The sequence below is a fragment of the Sebastes umbrosus genome, unplaced genomic scaffold, assembly GCF_015220745.1.
Source record: "Sebastes umbrosus isolate fSebUmb1 unplaced genomic scaffold, fSebUmb1.pri scaffold_80_arrow_ctg1, whole genome shotgun sequence".
In the NCBI taxonomy this organism is placed as follows: Eukaryota; Metazoa; Chordata; class Actinopteri; order Perciformes; family Sebastidae; genus Sebastes; species Sebastes umbrosus.
The window spans coordinates 68,452-87,963 of NW_023618540.1; the positions used below are offsets into that span (position 1 = coordinate 68,452).

General features: G+C 35.3%; 1 protein-coding gene across 8 annotated transcripts in view; it reads left to right on the top strand.

Annotated features, from left to right (window-relative positions):
- Positions 1 to 19,512, top strand: part of plekhg4 (pleckstrin homology domain containing, family G (with RhoGef domain) member 4) — a 90,917-nt gene that overhangs the window by 34,056 nt on the left and 37,349 nt on the right. For 3 of the 8 annotated variants that reach the window (XR_005206026.1, XM_037763327.1, XM_037763326.1), the window contains 7 exons: positions 1,786 to 1,983; positions 4,528 to 6,658; positions 6,960 to 7,121; positions 7,209 to 7,332; positions 7,426 to 7,519; positions 9,461 to 9,547; positions 9,633 to 9,749. Coding sequence is in view for 7 of the 8 variants with exons in the window: in XM_037763327.1 (XP_037619255.1) it covers positions 1,786 to 1,983; positions 4,528 to 6,658; positions 6,960 to 7,121; positions 7,209 to 7,332; positions 7,426 to 7,519; positions 9,461 to 9,547; positions 9,633 to 9,749 (2,913 nt within the window). In the remaining variant the exon portion in view is untranslated. Of the gene's footprint in view, positions 1 to 1,785; positions 1,984 to 4,527; positions 6,659 to 6,959; positions 7,122 to 7,208; positions 7,333 to 7,425; positions 7,520 to 9,460; positions 9,548 to 9,632; positions 9,750 to 19,512 lie in introns of those variants that run through there. The other 5 variants (XM_037763329.1, XM_037763328.1, XM_037763330.1 and 2 more) reach the window with 5 other exon arrangements.

Here is a 19,512-nt window from a genome sequence, read left to right on the forward strand (position 1 = left end):
CTCAGCTCTACATTTGGCTGCCAGTTGTTGTGTGTGAATCCTGCTCAACTGAGTCACATCCAGAATATTCAGAGAGAGCTGGCTGTGCTGCTGCTAGTGGTGGTACAGGTGGTAGTGGTAGTGGTATTTTAATCGTTAAAGGCATCAGATGATTCGGTCAACACGCAGGACCAAAGCCTCGTCCACACCAGGAGCTTCAGCAGCGCGTTGCGGCTGCGTTACCTGTTGTTTTTTATTTCTGCATCTGTGTTAACAGGTTAGAGCAGCCACACTGCCCGCGTGAGACGTGCGTCACTTCATTTGTTAACACAAGGCTTTTATTCTGAAATATGTGCCGGACAGTGTTGTAGAACATGCAGTGACTTGCAGAGCTCCATGAATGAATATAGTACGGCGTTTTAATGGTGGATTATTACTATTACTTTCTCTGTCTAAAATAAATATAAATGATATTTATAATGAAATGAAATGGCCATTAAAAGGCAAAATCTATGTAAAAAGAAAGAGCTGAGAGCAGCAGCAGAAACGCAGTCGGTGTGCACACCCGACGCGTGAATCACGCAGCCGCCGCCACACGACACAGAGTAAATAAAGTTACACAAGTTGACTGTTTATTGGATCTCATGTGCTAAACAGGGTTGTTTATAACAACTCTGGTTTAATTCAGAGTGATTTCATTTAATATCAGATTCAGGTCTGTGTGAATGAGAGAGACGAGATTTTTATACGTATACAAGCAGTTTGGTGTGAAAACATGCTGAGTGGAAGTTCATCAAACATGAGGTTATATAGTGAGTTTCCTCTGAGAGACAGGAGGAGGATGAAATAAGAATATTCTGACCGTACGTACAGTAGATATGAAGCCGACAGAGAGGAGTCGCTCAGCGTGGGTTAAAGGAGGTTTTATCATCTGAAATGAGAGAGGAATGTGGACTCATCTCCAACAGGAGGAGAGAGGGAGGATAAAACAGAACTACTGCAGTCAGCATTTAAATGTATGTCATCACTCGGTCGGCAGGCTGGAGCCAGACGCTGTGTGTCGGCTGATATTTTTACCTGACCGGTCTGCAGCCTCCAGACCAGTGGATCTAGTTACGGCCCGGTTCCCGTTCCCGGCCACACCTCCAGGGCCCGCCGGGCGTTGGCTGGCCTGAAATGTTGAACTTGTTTTTGGCCGTGCAGTCAAAGAAGGAACACGTGCTGATTAGAGGCGTGTTGGCTGAGATGGATAACAGCTGACTGCTGGACTGTAACCGGGACAACAGTGTGTAGACTAATAGTAGCAGAGGAGGCTGCAGGACTCTGCTGTGGTCGGTGTACATGGTCTGAGGTACTGGTCTGAGGTACTGGTCTGAGGTACTGGTCTGAGGGACTGGTCTGAGGTACTGGTCTGTGGTACTGGTCTTTGGTACTGGTCTGAGGTACTGGTCTGTGGTACTGGTGGGTCTGGTAAATGGAGTCACACAGCAGTCGGAAAGCAGATTGAAGTGATTCGGTGAGTCTCTGTTCTGTCTGGTTGAACGTGGTGCAGAGGTGTGGTGTGTTTAACTTTTACTACTTAACCCTTCACTGAGTTTATTTAAGACACTAACTGTTAACCTCTTTACATTTGTGGCAGTGTGTATATTTGTCTTTTGCACCTTATTGATAATCTTTATTGTTTATATTATGTTTTATTTGCACTCTTTCCTGCTTTGTACACGAATGCAACTGCTGCACAACCACTCCCCTCAGGATGAATCTGATCTAAACCCTCATATCATTTCTTCGTCCTTTTCCTCTCAGGACTCTGAGTCTTTGGACCGGTGCATCCAGACTGCTCTCTCAGCCATCTACCCGCCTTTCCAGGCCACATCCCCGACTGTCCTCTGTCAGGTCCTCAGCGTGGTGGAGAGCTGCTACCGAGGAGACGGCCTTCGCTACCTGATCCACTTCCTGCTGCCTGCAAAGCAACTCTTAGCAAACCTCCAGCAAGATGCCTGTGTGAGTATCCCTAGATCTGTCTGATTGTGTCCAGTCCGTAGGGACTACCGTCCAGTCTGTAGGGACTACAGGGCGGCTGTGGCTCAGAGGGTAGAGCAGGTTGTCCACCAATCGGAAGGTCGGTGGTTCGATCCCCGGCTGCTCCGGGTCACATGTCGATGTGTCCTTGAGCAAGACACTTAACCCCAAATTGCTCCCGGAGGCATAGCCATCGGTGTGTGAATGAGTATTTAGATTAAATCCTGATGGGCAAAGTTGGCACCTTAGTAGCCTCTGCCATCAGTGTGTGAATGTGTGTGTGAATGGGTGAATACTGACATGTAGTGTAAAGCGCTTTGAGTGGTCGGAAGACTAGAAAAGCGTTATATAAGTCCAAGTCCATTTACCATTTACCATTTACTACCGTTTAGTCTGTAGGGACTACCGTTCAGTCTGTAGGGACTACTGTCCAGTCCTTAGGGACTACTGTCCAGTCCGTAGAGACTACCGTCCAGTCTGTAGGGACTACCGTTTAGTCTGTAGGGACTACCGTTCAGTCCGTAGGGACTACTGTTCAGTCCGTAGGGACTACCGTCCAGTCTGTAGGGACTACTGTTTAGTCTGTAGGGACTACCGTTCAGTCTGTAGGGACTACTGTCCAGTCCTTAGGGACTACTGTCCAGTCCGAAGGGACTACCGTCCAGTCAGTAGGGACTACTGTTCAGTCCGTAGGGACTACCGTCCAGTCTGTAGGGACTACCGTTTAGTCTGTAGGGACTACCGTTCAGTCTGTAGGGACTACTGTGTAGTCCTTAGGGACTACTGTCCAGTCTGAGGGGACTACCGTCCAGTCCGTAGGGACTACTGTTCAGTCCGTAGGGACTACCGTCCAGTCCGTAGGGACTACCGTTTAGTCCGTAGGGACTATCGTTCAGTCTGTAGGGACTACTGTGTAGTCCTTAGGGACTACCGTCCAGTCCTTAGGGACTACTGTCCAGTCCTTAGGGACTACTGTCCAGTCCGTAGGGACTACCGTCCAGTCCTTCGGGACTACAATCCAGTCTGTAGGGACTACCGTCCAGTCCGTGGGGACTACCGTCCAGTCCGTGGGGACTACTGTTCAGTCCGTAGGGACTACCATCCAGTCCTTAGGGACTACCATCCAGTCCGTAGGGACTACCGTTCAGTCTGTAGGGACTACCGTCCAGTCCTTAGGGACTACTGTCCAGTCTGTAGGGACTACCGTCCAGTCTGTAGGGACTACCGTCCAGTCCGTAGGGACTACCGTCCAGTCCGTGGGGACTACTGTTCAGTCTGAGGGGACTACCGTCCAGTCCGTAGGGACTACTGTCCAGTCTGTAGGGACTACTGTCCAGTCCGTAGGGACTACCGTCCAGTCCGTGGGGACTACTGTTCAGTCCTTAGGGACTACCATCCAGTCCGTAGGGGCTACCGTCCAGTCAGTAGGGACTACCGTCCAGTCTGTTAGGACTGCCATCCAGTAGGGACTACCGTCCGTTCAGTCCATAGGGACTACCGTCCGTTCAGTCCATAGGGACTACCGTCCAGCAGGGACTACCGTTCAGTCCGTAGGGACTACGTCCAGTAGGGACTACCATTCAGTCCGTAGGGACTACCGTCCAGTAGGGACTACCGTCCAGTAGGGACTACCGTTCAGTCCGTAGGGACTACCGTCCAGTAGGGACTACCGTCCAGTAGGGACTACTGTTCAGTCCGTAGGGACTACCATCCAGTAGGGACTACCGTCCAGTAGGGACTACCATGAAGCTTTAAATGTTCCAGTGAGTTACAACAGAACAGCCGTGTGACTGTGGAGGAGCAGACGGCTACAGACTGCTGACACACTGTTCACCTGAAGGCTTCACATGTACTGTATCACATCCCAACAGCGCTCTGAACAGATCCTCAGTGAACTGACAGGAAGTCAGTGATCTGAGTCAGCAGGTAGGTGTGATGATGGAGGACAAACAGGAAGCTGGTTTAGGAGGTAATTACTGTCTGAGTCAGGACTCTCACTGATGCCCCCCCCCTCCCTCTGGTTGTGTCTGTTCTTGCCTGTTGAACGCCTCTCGTGGTTGGCTGATGTGTCATGTTTGGTTAAGGTCACTCTGAGGGATCGTCACTCACCCTGCGGCTGCCGGGCGCCGCCTCGCCCACGGAGGCCGCGGTGTTCAGCAGGAAGTCAGCGTAGATGTGATTACTGTTAATACCCTGAAACATGTGAAGCTGTTTGTTTGATGCTGCCGTGGTAAACAGCTGTATCCAGCTGTGACTCCGTCTTAACTCTCCAGTCACAGATGATTATTGATTACAGTCATTGATTATTACAATGGACTACAGATGCAATATACTGACTGAACACCACAGAGTGTGTGTCAACATGTCAGACAGCTTTAGATGGTGTCCCCCTGCTTCCAGTCTTTGTGCTAAGCTAGGCTAAACATGTTCTGTAAACAGTAATATATCTCCTTTCTATAGTCCGACCACTCAAAGTTCTTTATACTCTCCTTGTCTCCTCCTCTCCTTGTCTCCTCCTCTCCTCAGTTGCAGTACTGTGGTCTGTTGTTCCGTCATGAAGGCTGGCCTCTGTGCGTCCATGAGAAGGTAGTTGTTCAGCTCTGTCCTCTGGACCAGCGCCTCCTCCGTCCAGGAGACTTCTACCTGCTGGTTTCTCCTCACGCCGCTGCTGTTCCTCCTCCTCCTCCTCCTCCTCCTCCTCCTCCGCTAGCACACGGCGCCTCCTGCAAGAGCGCCGTCGGCTCCTCCCCCCGCCTGTTGCTGTGCAGCGTGTCAGCCGGCGGCCGTCATGTGGAGCAGCAGGAGGTGTCGGAGATAGCCCTGCGGTCCCTCTTCAGCATGGCCTGGCTGGACTCCGTCAACGGGGAGAGGGAGCGGCGAGGAGCGCCCCGGCTGGAGCGCTGCCTCCTGTCCTCCCACGGAGACGTCTTCAGGGTCCCCTGGGAGGACCTGGTCTACCCACAATTCATCAGCCGGCCCCGGACCTCCCTGAAGGAGGATAAGGAGTCGTCCGTTAAGGATGGAGATGTGTTGATTAGTACATCACACAATCCTAGTGGAGATACTAACCCCTCGAGACAGGAAGTTAAGCTCCTCCAATCAGCAGCGAGCAGCGAGGGCGAGGACTCGGAGGGCGAGTACGTGGAGCTGACGGAGCTGACGGAGCTGACGGAGCTGCCTCGCTTCTCCCCACAGAAAGGCTCCTTAACCCAGTCCATCAGCCTGCAGCACCGGGCCAGAACCAGCACTCCTCACACCGCTAACACAGCCTCGTCCTGGCCCTGTGTGGAGGTCAGCTCCCGTACCGGACCTCCCTCCGGGCTCATGGAGGAGAACCTCAACCAGGCCTCCTGTGGACCCGTCACCTCCTCCTCCTCTTCCTCCTCCTCCTCCTCCTCTGCTCCTCCTGAAGTCGTGGGAACCTCCAGCTGGACGTCTCAGGAGCTGAGAGGAGGTACTGATTCAGGCAGGAGACTGAAGCTAAACACTGAACCTGAAAGCTGCACAGAGGAGGAGGAGCGAGGGAAAGAGGAGGAGGAGGAGAGAGAGCTGATGGAGAGGCAGAAAGGGAAGCATGAAATGTTGGTGTTAGATGATGAAGGTGAGGAGGAGGAGGAGGAAGAAGAACAGCTGGAGGATGCAGAGTGTAGGAGAGATGAAGATTTACTGAATGAAAGTGAAGAGACAGAGGAAGAGTCAGATGAGGAGGAAGATGAGTTAGAGGAGGAGGAGGAGGTAGAGGAGGAGGAAGATAAGGAGATGGAGGTAGAGGAGGAGGAAGCTGAGGAGGTGGAGGTGGAGGTTGAGGTGGAGGTAGAGGTTGAGGAGGAGGTTCAGGTTACAGTTGTGCAGCAGAGTCTAGAAAGAAGGGAGGAGGAGCAAGTGATGAGTGAAGAGGAGAGAGCAGGAGGGGAAGAAGAAGAGACGCCCTCTGAGGACTCTTATTCTGAAAACAGTACACTACAAACGCACTCTAAAGATTCTTATTCTGAAAATAATACACTACACAAACACTCTGAGGACTCTTATTCTGAAAACAGTACACTACAAACGCACTCTAAAGACTCTTATTCTGAAAATAATACACTACACAAACACTCTGAGGACTCTTATTCTGAAAACAGTACACTACAAACGCACTCTGAGGACTCTTATTCTGAAAATAATACACTACACAAACACTCTGAGGACTCTTATTCTGAAAATAATACACTACACAAACACTCTGAGGACTCTTATTCTGAAAATAATACACTACCCAAACACTCCGAGGACTCTTGTTCTGAAAACGACAGACTTGGAACACACTCTAAGGACTCTTATTCTGAAAATAATACACAACACAAACACACTGAGGACTCTTATTCTGAAAACAAACTTCAAATACACATTGAGGACTCTTATTCTGAAAATAATACACCACACAAACACACTGAGGACACTTATTCTGAAAACGACACCATCCAACACACTGAGGAGTCCAACACACCAGCGATGGATCCAGACTCACTCTGGACTGAACCTGAGGAGTCTGAAAAAGGACAGGAAAAGGAAGAAGAGGAGAAGAAGAAGGAGGAGGATGAAGAGGAGGATGAAGAGGCGGAGTGCAGCTGTGAGGAGGTTGGTGGAGGAAGAACCGCAGAGCTTCAGACTGAAGGTACAGAAACCTGTTTCTCCTCCTCGATCATTCCCCTCCTCCTGCTTTTCATCCCACAAACCATCTTTCTGTCCTCATGTATCACCTCCTCCTCTTCCTCCTCTTCTGATTGGCTAGATAGTCTTCCTCCTCCTCCTACTCCTCCTCCTCCTCTTCCTCCTCTAATCTCCTTCCTGTTTGGATGTACAGTAGATGATCTGGATCTGGATCTAGAAACACGATGAGGACGTCTTCAGTGGGAGTCGTCCTCAGTAGTACAGTACAAGCTGTCAGTGTGTGTGTGTGTGTCCTCTCTCCACAGGCCTCAGCAGACCTTCTGGTCCCGGTCCAACAGAACCAGAACCACCAGCATTCTCTCCACAGCTGCACCAGGCAGTCCCAGTACGGCTCACCCAGTCCTCCCGGTCCTCCCAGTCCAGTTTCTACAGTGTGCTGCTGAGCTCTGGAGCTCTCTGTCTGCCTGGTGAGACAAACCCCTCATGTAGACCTGAACCCAGAACCAGAACCAGAACCAGGTCCAGGTGTAGTGTAACCTCCTGTCTCTCTGCAGGAACCAGAGACCGGAGCGGTCGGGCTCTGCTGACGGTGTGCACCAGGAGCACCGTGTGGTCCAACCCGGACTGTGACAGCGCCGAGCTGCTGCGCCTCCTGCTCTACTACACCTCCACCCTCAGGTAGGACCCCCCCCCTTCCAGGTCTGTCTCAGGTTACTGTAGAGTGTCCCTCCTCCTCCTCCTCTGACATCACTTCCTGTCTGTGTGGAACAGGAAGGAGGTGGCGGCGTTGGGGCTGACGGTGCTGGTGGACGCCCGTAGAGCTGCTCCTGTCCCCATGATGTTCTCCGCCCTCCGGTCCCTGCAGGTGAGTCTGGACCAGAACCGCCCGGGAACATGAACACACCAGCGGGTTGGATGAACATGAACTAATATTAACTAATATTAATTAAATATGAACTAAATATTCAGTAGGGCTGTCAAAGTCAACACGATAATAACGCCTTAACACAAATTCATTTTAACGCATTAACTCAACTGGTGATTTTCAGGTTGTAGCGCCTCAGTTTTAAAGCTGGAGTGAAGATCCTGCTAACCCGAAAAAAAAGTCAGAAAATGTCCAAAAAAGTCAGAAAAATGTTTGATAATTTCTGAAAAATGTTGGGAAAAAAGTCAGAAAAATGTCGGAAAAATGTTTGAAGAAAATCTTAGAAAAGTTGGAAAAAAGTCGGAAAAAAAGTTGGAAAAATTTCAGAGAAAAAAGTCGGAAAAAAGGTTGGACAAAAGTCGGAAAATGTTTGAAAAATCTTTAAAAAGTCGGAAAAATGTCTGAAAAAAGGTCGGGAAAAATTTTGAAAAATGTCGGAAAAAAAGTTGGAAAAAAGTCGGAAAAAAAGTAGAAAAAATTTCAGAGAAAAAAGTCGGAAAAAAGGTCGGAAAAAAGTCGGGAAAAATTTCTGAAAAAAATCTTAAAAAAGTTTAAAAAATGTTTGAAAAAAATCTTAAAAAGTCTGAAATTTTTTTGAAAAAAATCTAAAAAAAAGTCTGAAAAATGTTTGAAAATTTTTTTTGAAAAATGTTTGAAAAAAATCTTAAAAAGTCGGGAAAATGTTTGAAAAAATGTCTGAAAAAAAAGTTGGAAAAATGTCTGGAAAGTGTTTGAAAAAAATCTGAAAAATGTTTGAAAAATGTCTGAAAAAAAGTTGGGAAAAAAAGATGGAAAAATTTCAGAGAAAAAAGTTGGAAAAAAAGTTGGAAAAAAGTCGGAAAATGTTTGAAAAATGACGGAAAAAAAGGTCGGAAAAAAAGTCGGGAAAAATGTTTGAAAAAAATCCTAAATGTTTGAAAAATGTTTGAAAAAAATATTTAAAAGTCGGAAAAATGTCTGAAAAACGTCGGGAAAAATGTCTGAAAAAAATCTTAAAAAAGTTAAAAAATGTTTGAAAAAAATATTAAAAAGTCTGAAATTTTTTTGAAAAAAATCTAAAAAAAAGTCTGAAAAATGTTTGAAAATTTTTTTTGAAAAATGTTTGAAAATTTTTTTTGAAAAATGTTTGAAAAAGTTTTTTGAAAAATGTTTGAAAAAAATCTTAAAAAGTCGGAAAAATGCTTGAAAAAAAAGTTGGAAAAATGTCTGGAAAGTGTTTGAAAAAAATCTGAAAAATGTTTGAAAAATGTCTGAAAAAAAGTTGGGAAAAAAAGATGGAAAGATTTCAGAGAAAAAAGTTGGAAAAAAAGTCGGAAAATGTTTGAAAAATCTTTGAAAAAAATCTTTAAAAAGTCGGAAAAATGTCAGAAAAAAAGTCGGAAAAATGTTTGAAAAACATCCTAAATGTTTGAAAAATGTTTGAAAAAAATATTTAAAAAATCTGAAATATTTTTTTTAAAAAAATGTCAGAAAAAAAGTCGTAAAAATATTTGAAAAAAGTCGGAAAAAAGTTGGAAAAAAGTTGGAAAAAATGTCGGAAAAAAAGTCGGAAAAAAGTCGGGAAAAATGTTTGAAAAAAATCCTAAATGTTTGAAAAATGTTTGAAAAAAATATTTAAAAAATCTGAAATTTTTTTTTAAAAAATGTCAGAAAAAAAGTCGGAAAAATGTTTGAAAAAAGTCGGAAAAAAAGTTGGAAAAAAAGTTGGAAAAAAAGTCGGAAAAATGTTTGAAAAATGTCTGAAAAAAAGTTGGGAAAAATGTTTGAAAAAAGTTGGAAAAAAATCTTTAAAAAGTCGGAAAAATATCCAAAAATATGAAAAATGTCCAATCAGTCATACCTGATATGAAAACGTCTTTAACCACCTGGTCCATCTCTCAGGACAACCTACCAGGCTCCGTCCACTCCGTGTTACTGCTGGTCAACAAGGACTCACCTCTACGTCTGGACAGACATGCTGCCCCACAGGTAACACCTCATCACCTGGTCACCTGATCACTCTGTATGATCACCTGTTATGTGTGTGTTATCTGTGTGTGTGTTTGTGGTGCAGGTGGAGGTGCTGAGCTCTCTGAAGGCGCTCCAGAAGTTGGTGGTTCTCCAGCAGCTTCCTGTGGAGTCGGGAGGTTCGTTCAGCTTCAGTCAGATCAGCTGGCTCTGCTTCAGATCGGTCAGTCCTCAACACACATCAACACATTAACACACACACTATATAAACATCCTAGAAGTCCAGGGTACACACAATGTTTGACATTTTTTCCAAAAGGGTAAAACCTTTGGTCTTATTCTAGTAGAGGTCAAGCAGTGAGCGGGGGTATCCAGTTATATTATAGAACTAGTTCTATACTATAGAACTAGTTATACAGTATAACTAGTTCTATAGTATAACTAGTTCTATAGTATATGTAGTTATATAGTATAACTAGTTCTATAGTATATGTAGTTATATAGTATAACTAGTTCTATAGTATAACTAGTTCTATAGTGTATGTAGTTATATAGTATATGTAGTTATATAGTATAACTAGTTCTATAGTATATGTAGTTATATAGTATAACTAGTTATATAGTATATGTAGTTCTATAGTATATGTAGTTATATAGTATATGTAGTTATATAGTATAACTAGTTCTATAGTATAACTAGTTCTATAGTATATGTAGTTATATAGTATATGTAGTTATATAGTATAATTAGTTCTATAGTATATGTAGTTATATAGTATAACTAGTTATATAGTATATGTAGTTATATAGTATATGTAGTTATATAGTATATGTAGTTATATAGTATAACTAGTTATATAGTATATGTAGTTCTATAGTATATGTAGTTCTATAGTATAACTAGTTCTATAGTATATGTAGTTATATAGTATAACTAGTTATATAGTATATGTAGTTCTATAGTATATATAGTTATATAGTATAACTAGTTCTATAGTATATGTAGTTCTATAGTATATGTAGTTATATAGTATATGTAGTTCTATAGTATATGTAGTTATATAGTATAACTAGTTATATAGTATATGTAGTTCTATAGTATATGTAGTTCTATAGTATAACTAGTTCTATAGTATATGTAGTTATATAGTATAACTAGTTCTATAGTATATGTAGTTATATAGTATATGTAGTTATATAATATAACTAGTTCTATAGTATATGTAGTTCTATAGTATATGTAGTTATATAGTATATGTAGTTCTATAGTATAACTAGTTCTATAGTATATGTAGTTCTATAGTATATGTAGTTCTATAGTATAACTAGTTCTATAGTATATGTAGTTATATAGTATATGTAGTTATATAGTATAACTAGTTCTATAGTATATGTAGTTCTATAGTATAACTAGTTCTATAGTATATGTAGTTATATAGTATATGTAGTTATATAGTATAACTAGTTCTATAGTATAACTAGTTCTATAGTATATGTAGTTATATAGTATAACTAGTTCTATAGTATAACTAGTTCTATAGTATATGTAGTTATATAGTATATGTAGTTATATAGTATAACTAGTTCTATAGTATATGTAGTTATATAGTATAACTAGTTATATAGTATATGTAGTTCTATAGTATATGTAGTTATATAGTATATATAGTTATATAGTATATGTAGTTATATAGTATAACTAGTTCTATAGTATAACTAGTTCTATAGTATATGTAGTTATATAGTATATGTAGTTATATAGTATAACTAGTTCTATAGTACATGTAGTTATATAGTATAACTAGTTATATAGTATATGTAGTTCTATAGTATATGTAGTTATATAGTATAACTAGTTCTATAGTATATGTAGTTCTATAGTATAACTAGTTCTATAGTATATGTAGTTATATAGTATAACTAGTTATATAGTATATGTAGTTCTATAGTATATGTAGTTCTATAGTATATATAGTTATATAGTATAACTAGTTCTATAGTATATGTAGTTCTATAGTATATGTAGTTATATAGTATATGTAGTTCTATAGTATATGTAGTTATATAGTATAACTAGTTATATAGTATATGTAGTTCTATAGTATATGTAGTTCTATAGTATAACTAGTTCTATAGTATATGTAGTTATATAGTATAACTAGTTCTATAGTATATGTAGTTATATAGTATATGTAGTTATATAATATAACTAGTTCTATAGTATATGTAGTTCTATAGTATATGTAGTTATATAGTATATGTAGTTCTATAGTATAACTAGTTCTATAGTATATGTAGTTATATAGTATAACTAGTTCTATAGTATATGTAGTTATATAGTATATGTAGTTCTATAGTATAACTAGTTCTATAGTATATGTAGTTCTATAGTATATGTAGTTCTATAGTATAACTAGTTCTATAGTATATGTAGTTCTATAGTATAACTAGTTCTATAGTATATGTAGTTATATAGTATATGTAGTTATATAGTATAACTAGTTCTATAGTATATGTAGTTCTATAGTATAAACTAGTTCTATAGTATATGTAGTTCTATAGTATAACTAGTTCTATAAGTATATGTAGTTTCTATAGTATAACTAGTTCTACAGTATATGTAGTTCTATAGTATAACTAGTTCTATAGTATATGTAGTTCTATAGTATATGTAGTTCTATGGTATAACTAGTTCTATAGTATAACTAGTTCTATAGTATATGTAGTTCTATAGTATAACTAGTTCTATAGTATATGTAGTTATATAGTATATGTAGTTCTATAGTATAACTAGTTCTATAGTATAACTAGTTCTATAGTATATGTAGTTCTATAGTATAACTAGTCCTATAGTATATGTAGTTCTATAGTATAACTAGTTCTATAGTATAACTAGTTCTATAGTATATGTAGTTCTATAGTATAACTAGTTCTATAGTATATGTAGTTCTATAGTATAACTAGTTCTATAGTATATGTAGTTCTATAGTATAACTAGTTATATAGTGTAACTAGTTCTATAGTATAACTAGTTATATAGTATATGTAACTAGTTATATAGTATAACTAGTTATACTATATAACTAGTTATATAGTATATGTAGTTCTATAGTATAACTAGTTCTATAGCATATGTAGTTCTATAGTATATGTAGTTCTATAGTATAACTAGTTCTATAGTATATGTAGTTCTATAGTATAACTAGTTCTATAGTATATGTAGTTCTATAGTATAACTAGTTATATAGTATAACTAGTTCTATAGTATATGTAGTTCTATAGTATAACTAGTTCTATAGTATATGTAGTTCTATAGTATAACTAGTTCTATAGTATAACTAGTTATATAGTATATGTAGTTCTATAGTATAACTAGTTCTATAGTATAACTAGTTCTATAGTATATGTAGTTCTATAGTATAACTAGTTCTATAGTATAACTAGTTATATAGTATATGTAGTTCTATAGTATAACTAGTTCTATAGTATATGTAGTTCTATAGTATAACTAGTTCTATAGTATATGTAGTTCTATAGTATAACTAGTTCTATAGTATAACTAGTTATATAGTATATGTTGTTCTATAGTATAACTAGTTCTATAGTATATGTAGTTCTATAGTATATGTAGTTCTATAGTATAACTAGTTCTATAGTATATGTAGTTCTATAGTATAACTAGTTATATAGTATATGTAGTTCTATAGTATAACTAGTTCTATAGTATATGTAGTTATAATAGTATAACTAGTTCTATCGGATAACTAGTTTCTATAGTATATGTAGTTATATAGTATATGTAGTTATATAGTATAACTAGTTCTATAGTATATGTAGTTATATAGTATAACTAGTTATATAGTATATGTAGTTCTATAGTATATGTAGTTATATAGTATATGTAGTTATATAGTATATGTAGTTATATAGTATAACTAGTTCTATAGTATAACTAGTTCTATAGTATATGTAGTTATATAGTATATGTAGTTATATAGTATAACTAGTTCTATAGTATATGTAGTTATATAGTATAACTAGTTATATAGTATATGTAGTTCTATAGTATATGTAGTTATATAGTATATGTAGTTATATAGTATAACTAGTTATATAGTATATGTAGTTCTATAGTATATGTAGTTCTATAGTATAACTAGTTCTATAGTATATGTAGTTATATAGTATAACTAGTTATATAGTATATGTAGTTCTATAGTATATGTAGTTCTATAGTATATATAGTTATATAGTATAACTAGTTCTATAGTATATGTAGTATTCTATAGTATAATGTAGTATTCTATAGTATATGTAGTTATATAGTATATGTAGTTCTATAGTATATGTAGTTATATAGTATAACTAGTTATATAGTATATGTAGTTCTATAGTATATGTAGTTCTATAGTATAACTAGTTCTATAGTATATGTAGTTATATAGTATAACTAGTTCTATAGTATATGTAGTTATATAGTATATGTAGTTATATAATATAACTAGTTCTATAGTATATGTAGTTATATAGTATATGTAGTTCTATAGTATAACTAGTTCTATAGTATATGTAGTTATATAGTATAACTAGTTCTATAGTATATGTAGTTATATAGTATATGTAGTTCTATAGTATAACTAGTTCTATAGTATATGTAGTTCTATAGTATATGTAGTTCTATAGTATAACTAGTTCTATAGTATATGTAGTTCTATAGTATAACTAGTTCTATAGTATATGTAGTTATATAGTATATGTAGTTATATAGTATAACTAGTTCTATAGTATATGTAGTTCTATAGTATAACTAGTTCTATAGTATATGTAGTTCTATAGTATAACTAGTTCTATAGTATATGTAGTTCTATAGTATAACTAGTTCTACAGTATATGTAGTTCTATAGTATAACTAGTTCTATAGTATATGTAGTTCTATAGTATATGTAGTTCTATGGTATAACTAGTTCTATAGTATAACTAGTTCTATAGTATATGTAGTTCTATAGTATAACTAGTTCTATAGTATATGTAGTTATATAGTATATGTAGTTCTATAGTATAACTAGTTCTATAGTATAACTAGTTCTATAGTATATGTAGTTCTATAGTATAACTAGTCCTATAGTATATGTAGTTCTATAGTATAACTAGTTCTATAGTATATGTAGTTCTATAGTATAACTAGTTCTATAGTATATGTAGTTCTATAGTATAACTAGTTATATAGTGTAACTAGTTCTATAGTATAACTAGTTATATAGTATATGTAACTAGTTATATAGTATAACTAGTTATACTATATAACTAGTTATATAGTATAACTAGTTCTATAGCATATGTAGTTCTATAGTATATGTAGTTCTATAGTATAACTAGTTCTATAGTATATGTAGTTCTATAGTATAACTAGTTCTATAGTATATGTAGTTCTATAGTATAACTAGTTATATAGTATAACTAGTTCTATAGTATATGTAGTTCTATAGTATAACTAGTTCTATAGTATATGTAGTTCTATAGTATAACTGTTTCTATAGTATAACTAGTTATATAGTATATGTAGTTCTATAGTATAACTAGTTCTATAGTATAACTAGTTCTATAGTATATGTAGTTCTATAGTATAACTAGTTTCTATAGTATAACTAGTTATATAGTATATGTTAGTTCTATAGTATAACTAGTTCTATAGTATATGTAGTTCTATAGTATACTAGTTCTATAGTATATTTAGTTTCTATAGTATATGTAGTTCTATAGTATACTAGTTCTGATAGTATATGTATAGTTCTATAGTATAAACTAGTTCTTATAGTATAACTAGTTATATAGTATATGGTTGTTCTCATAGTATAACTAGGTCTATAGTATCGGTTAGTTCTCATAGTATATAGTAAGTTCTATACGTGATAAATAGTTCTATTAGTATCTGTAGTTCTATAGTATAACTAGTTATAGTAGTATATGTAGTTCTATAGTATAACTAGTTCTATAGTATATGTAGTTATATAGTATAACTAGTTCTATTCTTCGTATAACGATGTTCTATAGTATATGTTAGTATATAGTAATATGTAGTTAGATAGTGTACTAGTGCTATAGTATATGTAGTTATATAGTATAACTAGTTATATAGGATATGTAGTTCTATAGTATATGTAGTTATATAGTATATGTAGTTATATAGTATATGTAGTTATAATAGTATAAATAGTGTCTATAGTATAACTAGTTGCTATAGTATATGTAGTTATATAGTATAGGTAGTTATATAGTATAAACTAGTTCTAATAGTATATGTAGTTATATAGTATAAACTAGTTATATAGTATAATGGAGTTTCTATAGTATAGTAGTATATAGTATATGGAGTTATATAGTATAACTAGTATAATGTAGTATAATGTAGTATTCTATAGTATAATGTAGTATTCTATAGTATAAACTCGTTCTATAGTATATGTAGTTATATAGTATAACTAGTTATATAGTATATGTAGTTCTACAGTATATGTAGTTCTATAGTATATATAGTTATATAGTATAACTAGTTCTATAGTATATGTAGTTCTATAGTATAACTAGTTCTATAGTATATGTAGTTCTATAGTATAACTAGTTCTATAGTATATGTAGTTATATAGTATATGTAGTTCTATAGTATAACTAGTTCTATAGTATAACTAGTTCTATAGTATATGTAGTTCTATAGTATAACTAGTCCTATAGTATAACTAGTTCTATAGTATATGTAGTTCTATAGTATAACTAGTTCTATAGTATATGTAGTTCTATAGTATAACTAGTTCTATAGTATATGTAGTTCTATAGTATAACTAGTTATATAGTGTAACTAGTTCTATAGTATAACTAGTTATATAGTATATGTAACTAGTTATATAGTATAACTAGTTATACTATATAACTAGTTATATAGTATATGTAGTTCTATAGTATAACTAGTTCTATAGCATATGTAGTTCTATAGTATATGTAGTTCTATAGTATAACTAGTTCTATAGTATATGTAGTTCTATAGTATAACTAGTTATATAGTATAACTAGTTCTATAGTATATGTAGTTCTATAGTATAACTAGTTCTATAGTATATGTAGTTTCTATAGTATATGTAGTTTCTATAGTATAACTAGTTCTATAGTATAACTAGTTCTATAGTATATGTAGTTCTATAGTATAACTAGTTTCTATAGTATAACTAGTTATATAGTATATGTAGTATCTATAGTATAACTAGTTCTATAGTATATGTAGTTCTATAGTATAACTAGTTCTATAGTATATGTAGTGCTATAGTATATGTAGTTCTATATAGTATAACTAGTTTCTATAGTATATGTAGTTCTATAGTATAACTAGTTCTATAGTATAACTAGTTATATAGTATATGTTGTTCTATAGTATAACTAGTTCTATAGTATATGTAGTTCTATAGTATAACTAGTTCTATAGTATATGTAGTTATATAGTATAACTAGTTCTATCGTATAACTAGTTCTATAGTATAACTAGTTCTATCGTATAACTAGTTCTATAGTATATGTAGTTCTATAGTATATGTAGTTATATAGTATAACTAGTTATATAGTATATGTAGTTCTATAGTATATGTAGTTATATAGTATATGTAGTTATATAGTATATGTAGTTATATAGTATAACTAGTTCTATAGTATAACTAGTTCTATAGTATATGTAGTTATATAGTATATGTAGTTATATAGTATAACTAGTTCTATAGTATATGTAGTTATATAGTATAACTAGTTATATAGTATATGTAGTTCTATAGTATATGTAGTTATATAGTATATGTAGTTATATAGTATAACTAGTTATATAGTATATGTAGTTCTATAGTATATGTAGTTCTATAGTATAACTAGTTCTATAGTATATGTAGTTATATAGTATAACTAGTTATATAGTATATGTAGTTCTATAGTATATGTAGTTCTATAGTATATATAGTTATATAGTATAACTAGTTCTATAGTATATGTAGTTCTATAGTATATGTAGTTCTATAGTATATGTAGTTATATAGTATATGTAGTTCTATAGTATATGTAGTTATATAGTATAACTAGTTATATAGTATATGTTAGTTTCTATAGTAGATGTATTCTATAGTATAACTAGTTCTATAGTATATGTAGTTATATAGTATAACTAGATTCTATAGTATATGTAGTTATATAGTATATAGTAGTTATATATATAACTAGTTCTATAGTATATGTAGTTCTATAGTATATGTAGTTCTATAGTATAACTAGTTCTATAGTATATGTAGTTATATAGTATAACTAGTTCTATATTATATGTAGTTATATAGTATATGTAGTTCCTATAGTATACTAGTTCTATAGTATATGTAGTTCTATAGTATATGTAGTTCTATAGTATAACTAGTTCTATAGTATATGTAGTTCTATAGTATAACTAGTTCTATAGTATATGTAGTTATATAGTATATGTAGTTATATAGTATAACTAGTTCTATAGTATATGTAGTTCTATAGTATAACTAGTTCTATAGTATATGTAGTTCTATAGTATAACTAGTTCTATAGTATATGTAGTTCTATAGTATAACTAGTTCTACAGTATATGTAGTTCTATAGTATAACTAGTTCTATAGTATATGTAGTTCTATGGTATAACTAGTTCTATAGTATAACTAGTTCTATAGTATATGTAGTTCTATAGCAGGGGTCACCAACCTTTTTGAAACCAAGAGCTACTTCTTGGGTACTGATTAATGCGAAGGGCTACCAGTTTGATACACACTTAAATAAATTGCCAGAAATAGCCAATTTGCTCAATTTACCTTTAACTCTATGTTATTATTAATAATTAATGATATTTATCTTTGTGAAAACACTGATCATGTTAATGATTTCTCACAACAAATATATAGAAACAGATAAATATCAATATGCAACACTTTATTTTTATATTTTCTCTAAGTGCACATGTTTTTCAAATTTTTCAAACATTTGAAAATGATCACTTCTACGACAGTCTTGTGAAATCACAATATCCCATTTAACTAGCTAGCCACTAACATTTTTTAACAAATCATGAATTACTTTGCACCATGTTTGTACAAATAATAACTCATGTAAAATACAAAAATCAACTCTCAAATTTTTAAATAAATCATGTCACACTTTGAACTGGATACCAAATCTGTTATCTGTTTCTTTGTCAGTTAGTGGGAAGCCTGGCATTGCATGCTGTTAACCAGTGTGTTGTACTCTGGTGTGTAACTTGACACTGCAACTCTGAGTGAGTCTTGCAGATGTGCATCAGTGAGGCGTGTTCTGTGTTTGTTCTTGATGAAGTTCATGTCAGAAAAGGCTGATTCACAAAGATAAGTTGAACCAAACAGGCTTGCAACCTTCATAGCTGCTGCGCATACACCACTGTACTTTTCTGTGTCAAGAAGGCACCAAAAGTTTGGTGCAGCCTGATGGGCTTTGAGGTGGAGGTCATTTTGCAGTGTTACAATTTCAATCTCCACCTGTTCAGCATCCAGGCTGAATGTTGCACTTAACTGCTCAGCAATACATGATATGTCCACGTTCATGAAAGGATTAGAAATGAACGACACACATGGCTCAAGCTGATCCAGGTCACAAAACCTGTTCTCAAACTCTTGCCCAACTCTGTTTATGACCTGAGAGTACTTTTCTGCAACTTTGTCAAAAGCCTCAGATGCAGAAGCATTGTCTTTCAGCACCATCTGCACAGAGGGAAAGTGCAGCACTTTTTTCTCTGTAAATGCACAGAGAAAAGGTTCATCTTAGCTTTAAATGCATTTAAAGCACTTATCATATCGGCGACAGTTTTACCTTTGCCTTGCAGCTCACAGTTCAAACTGTTCAGTTTCCCAGTAATGTCCGTTAAAAATGCAAGGTCAAGTATCCACTCAGTGTCCTCCAGCAGCACGGTGTCCTCA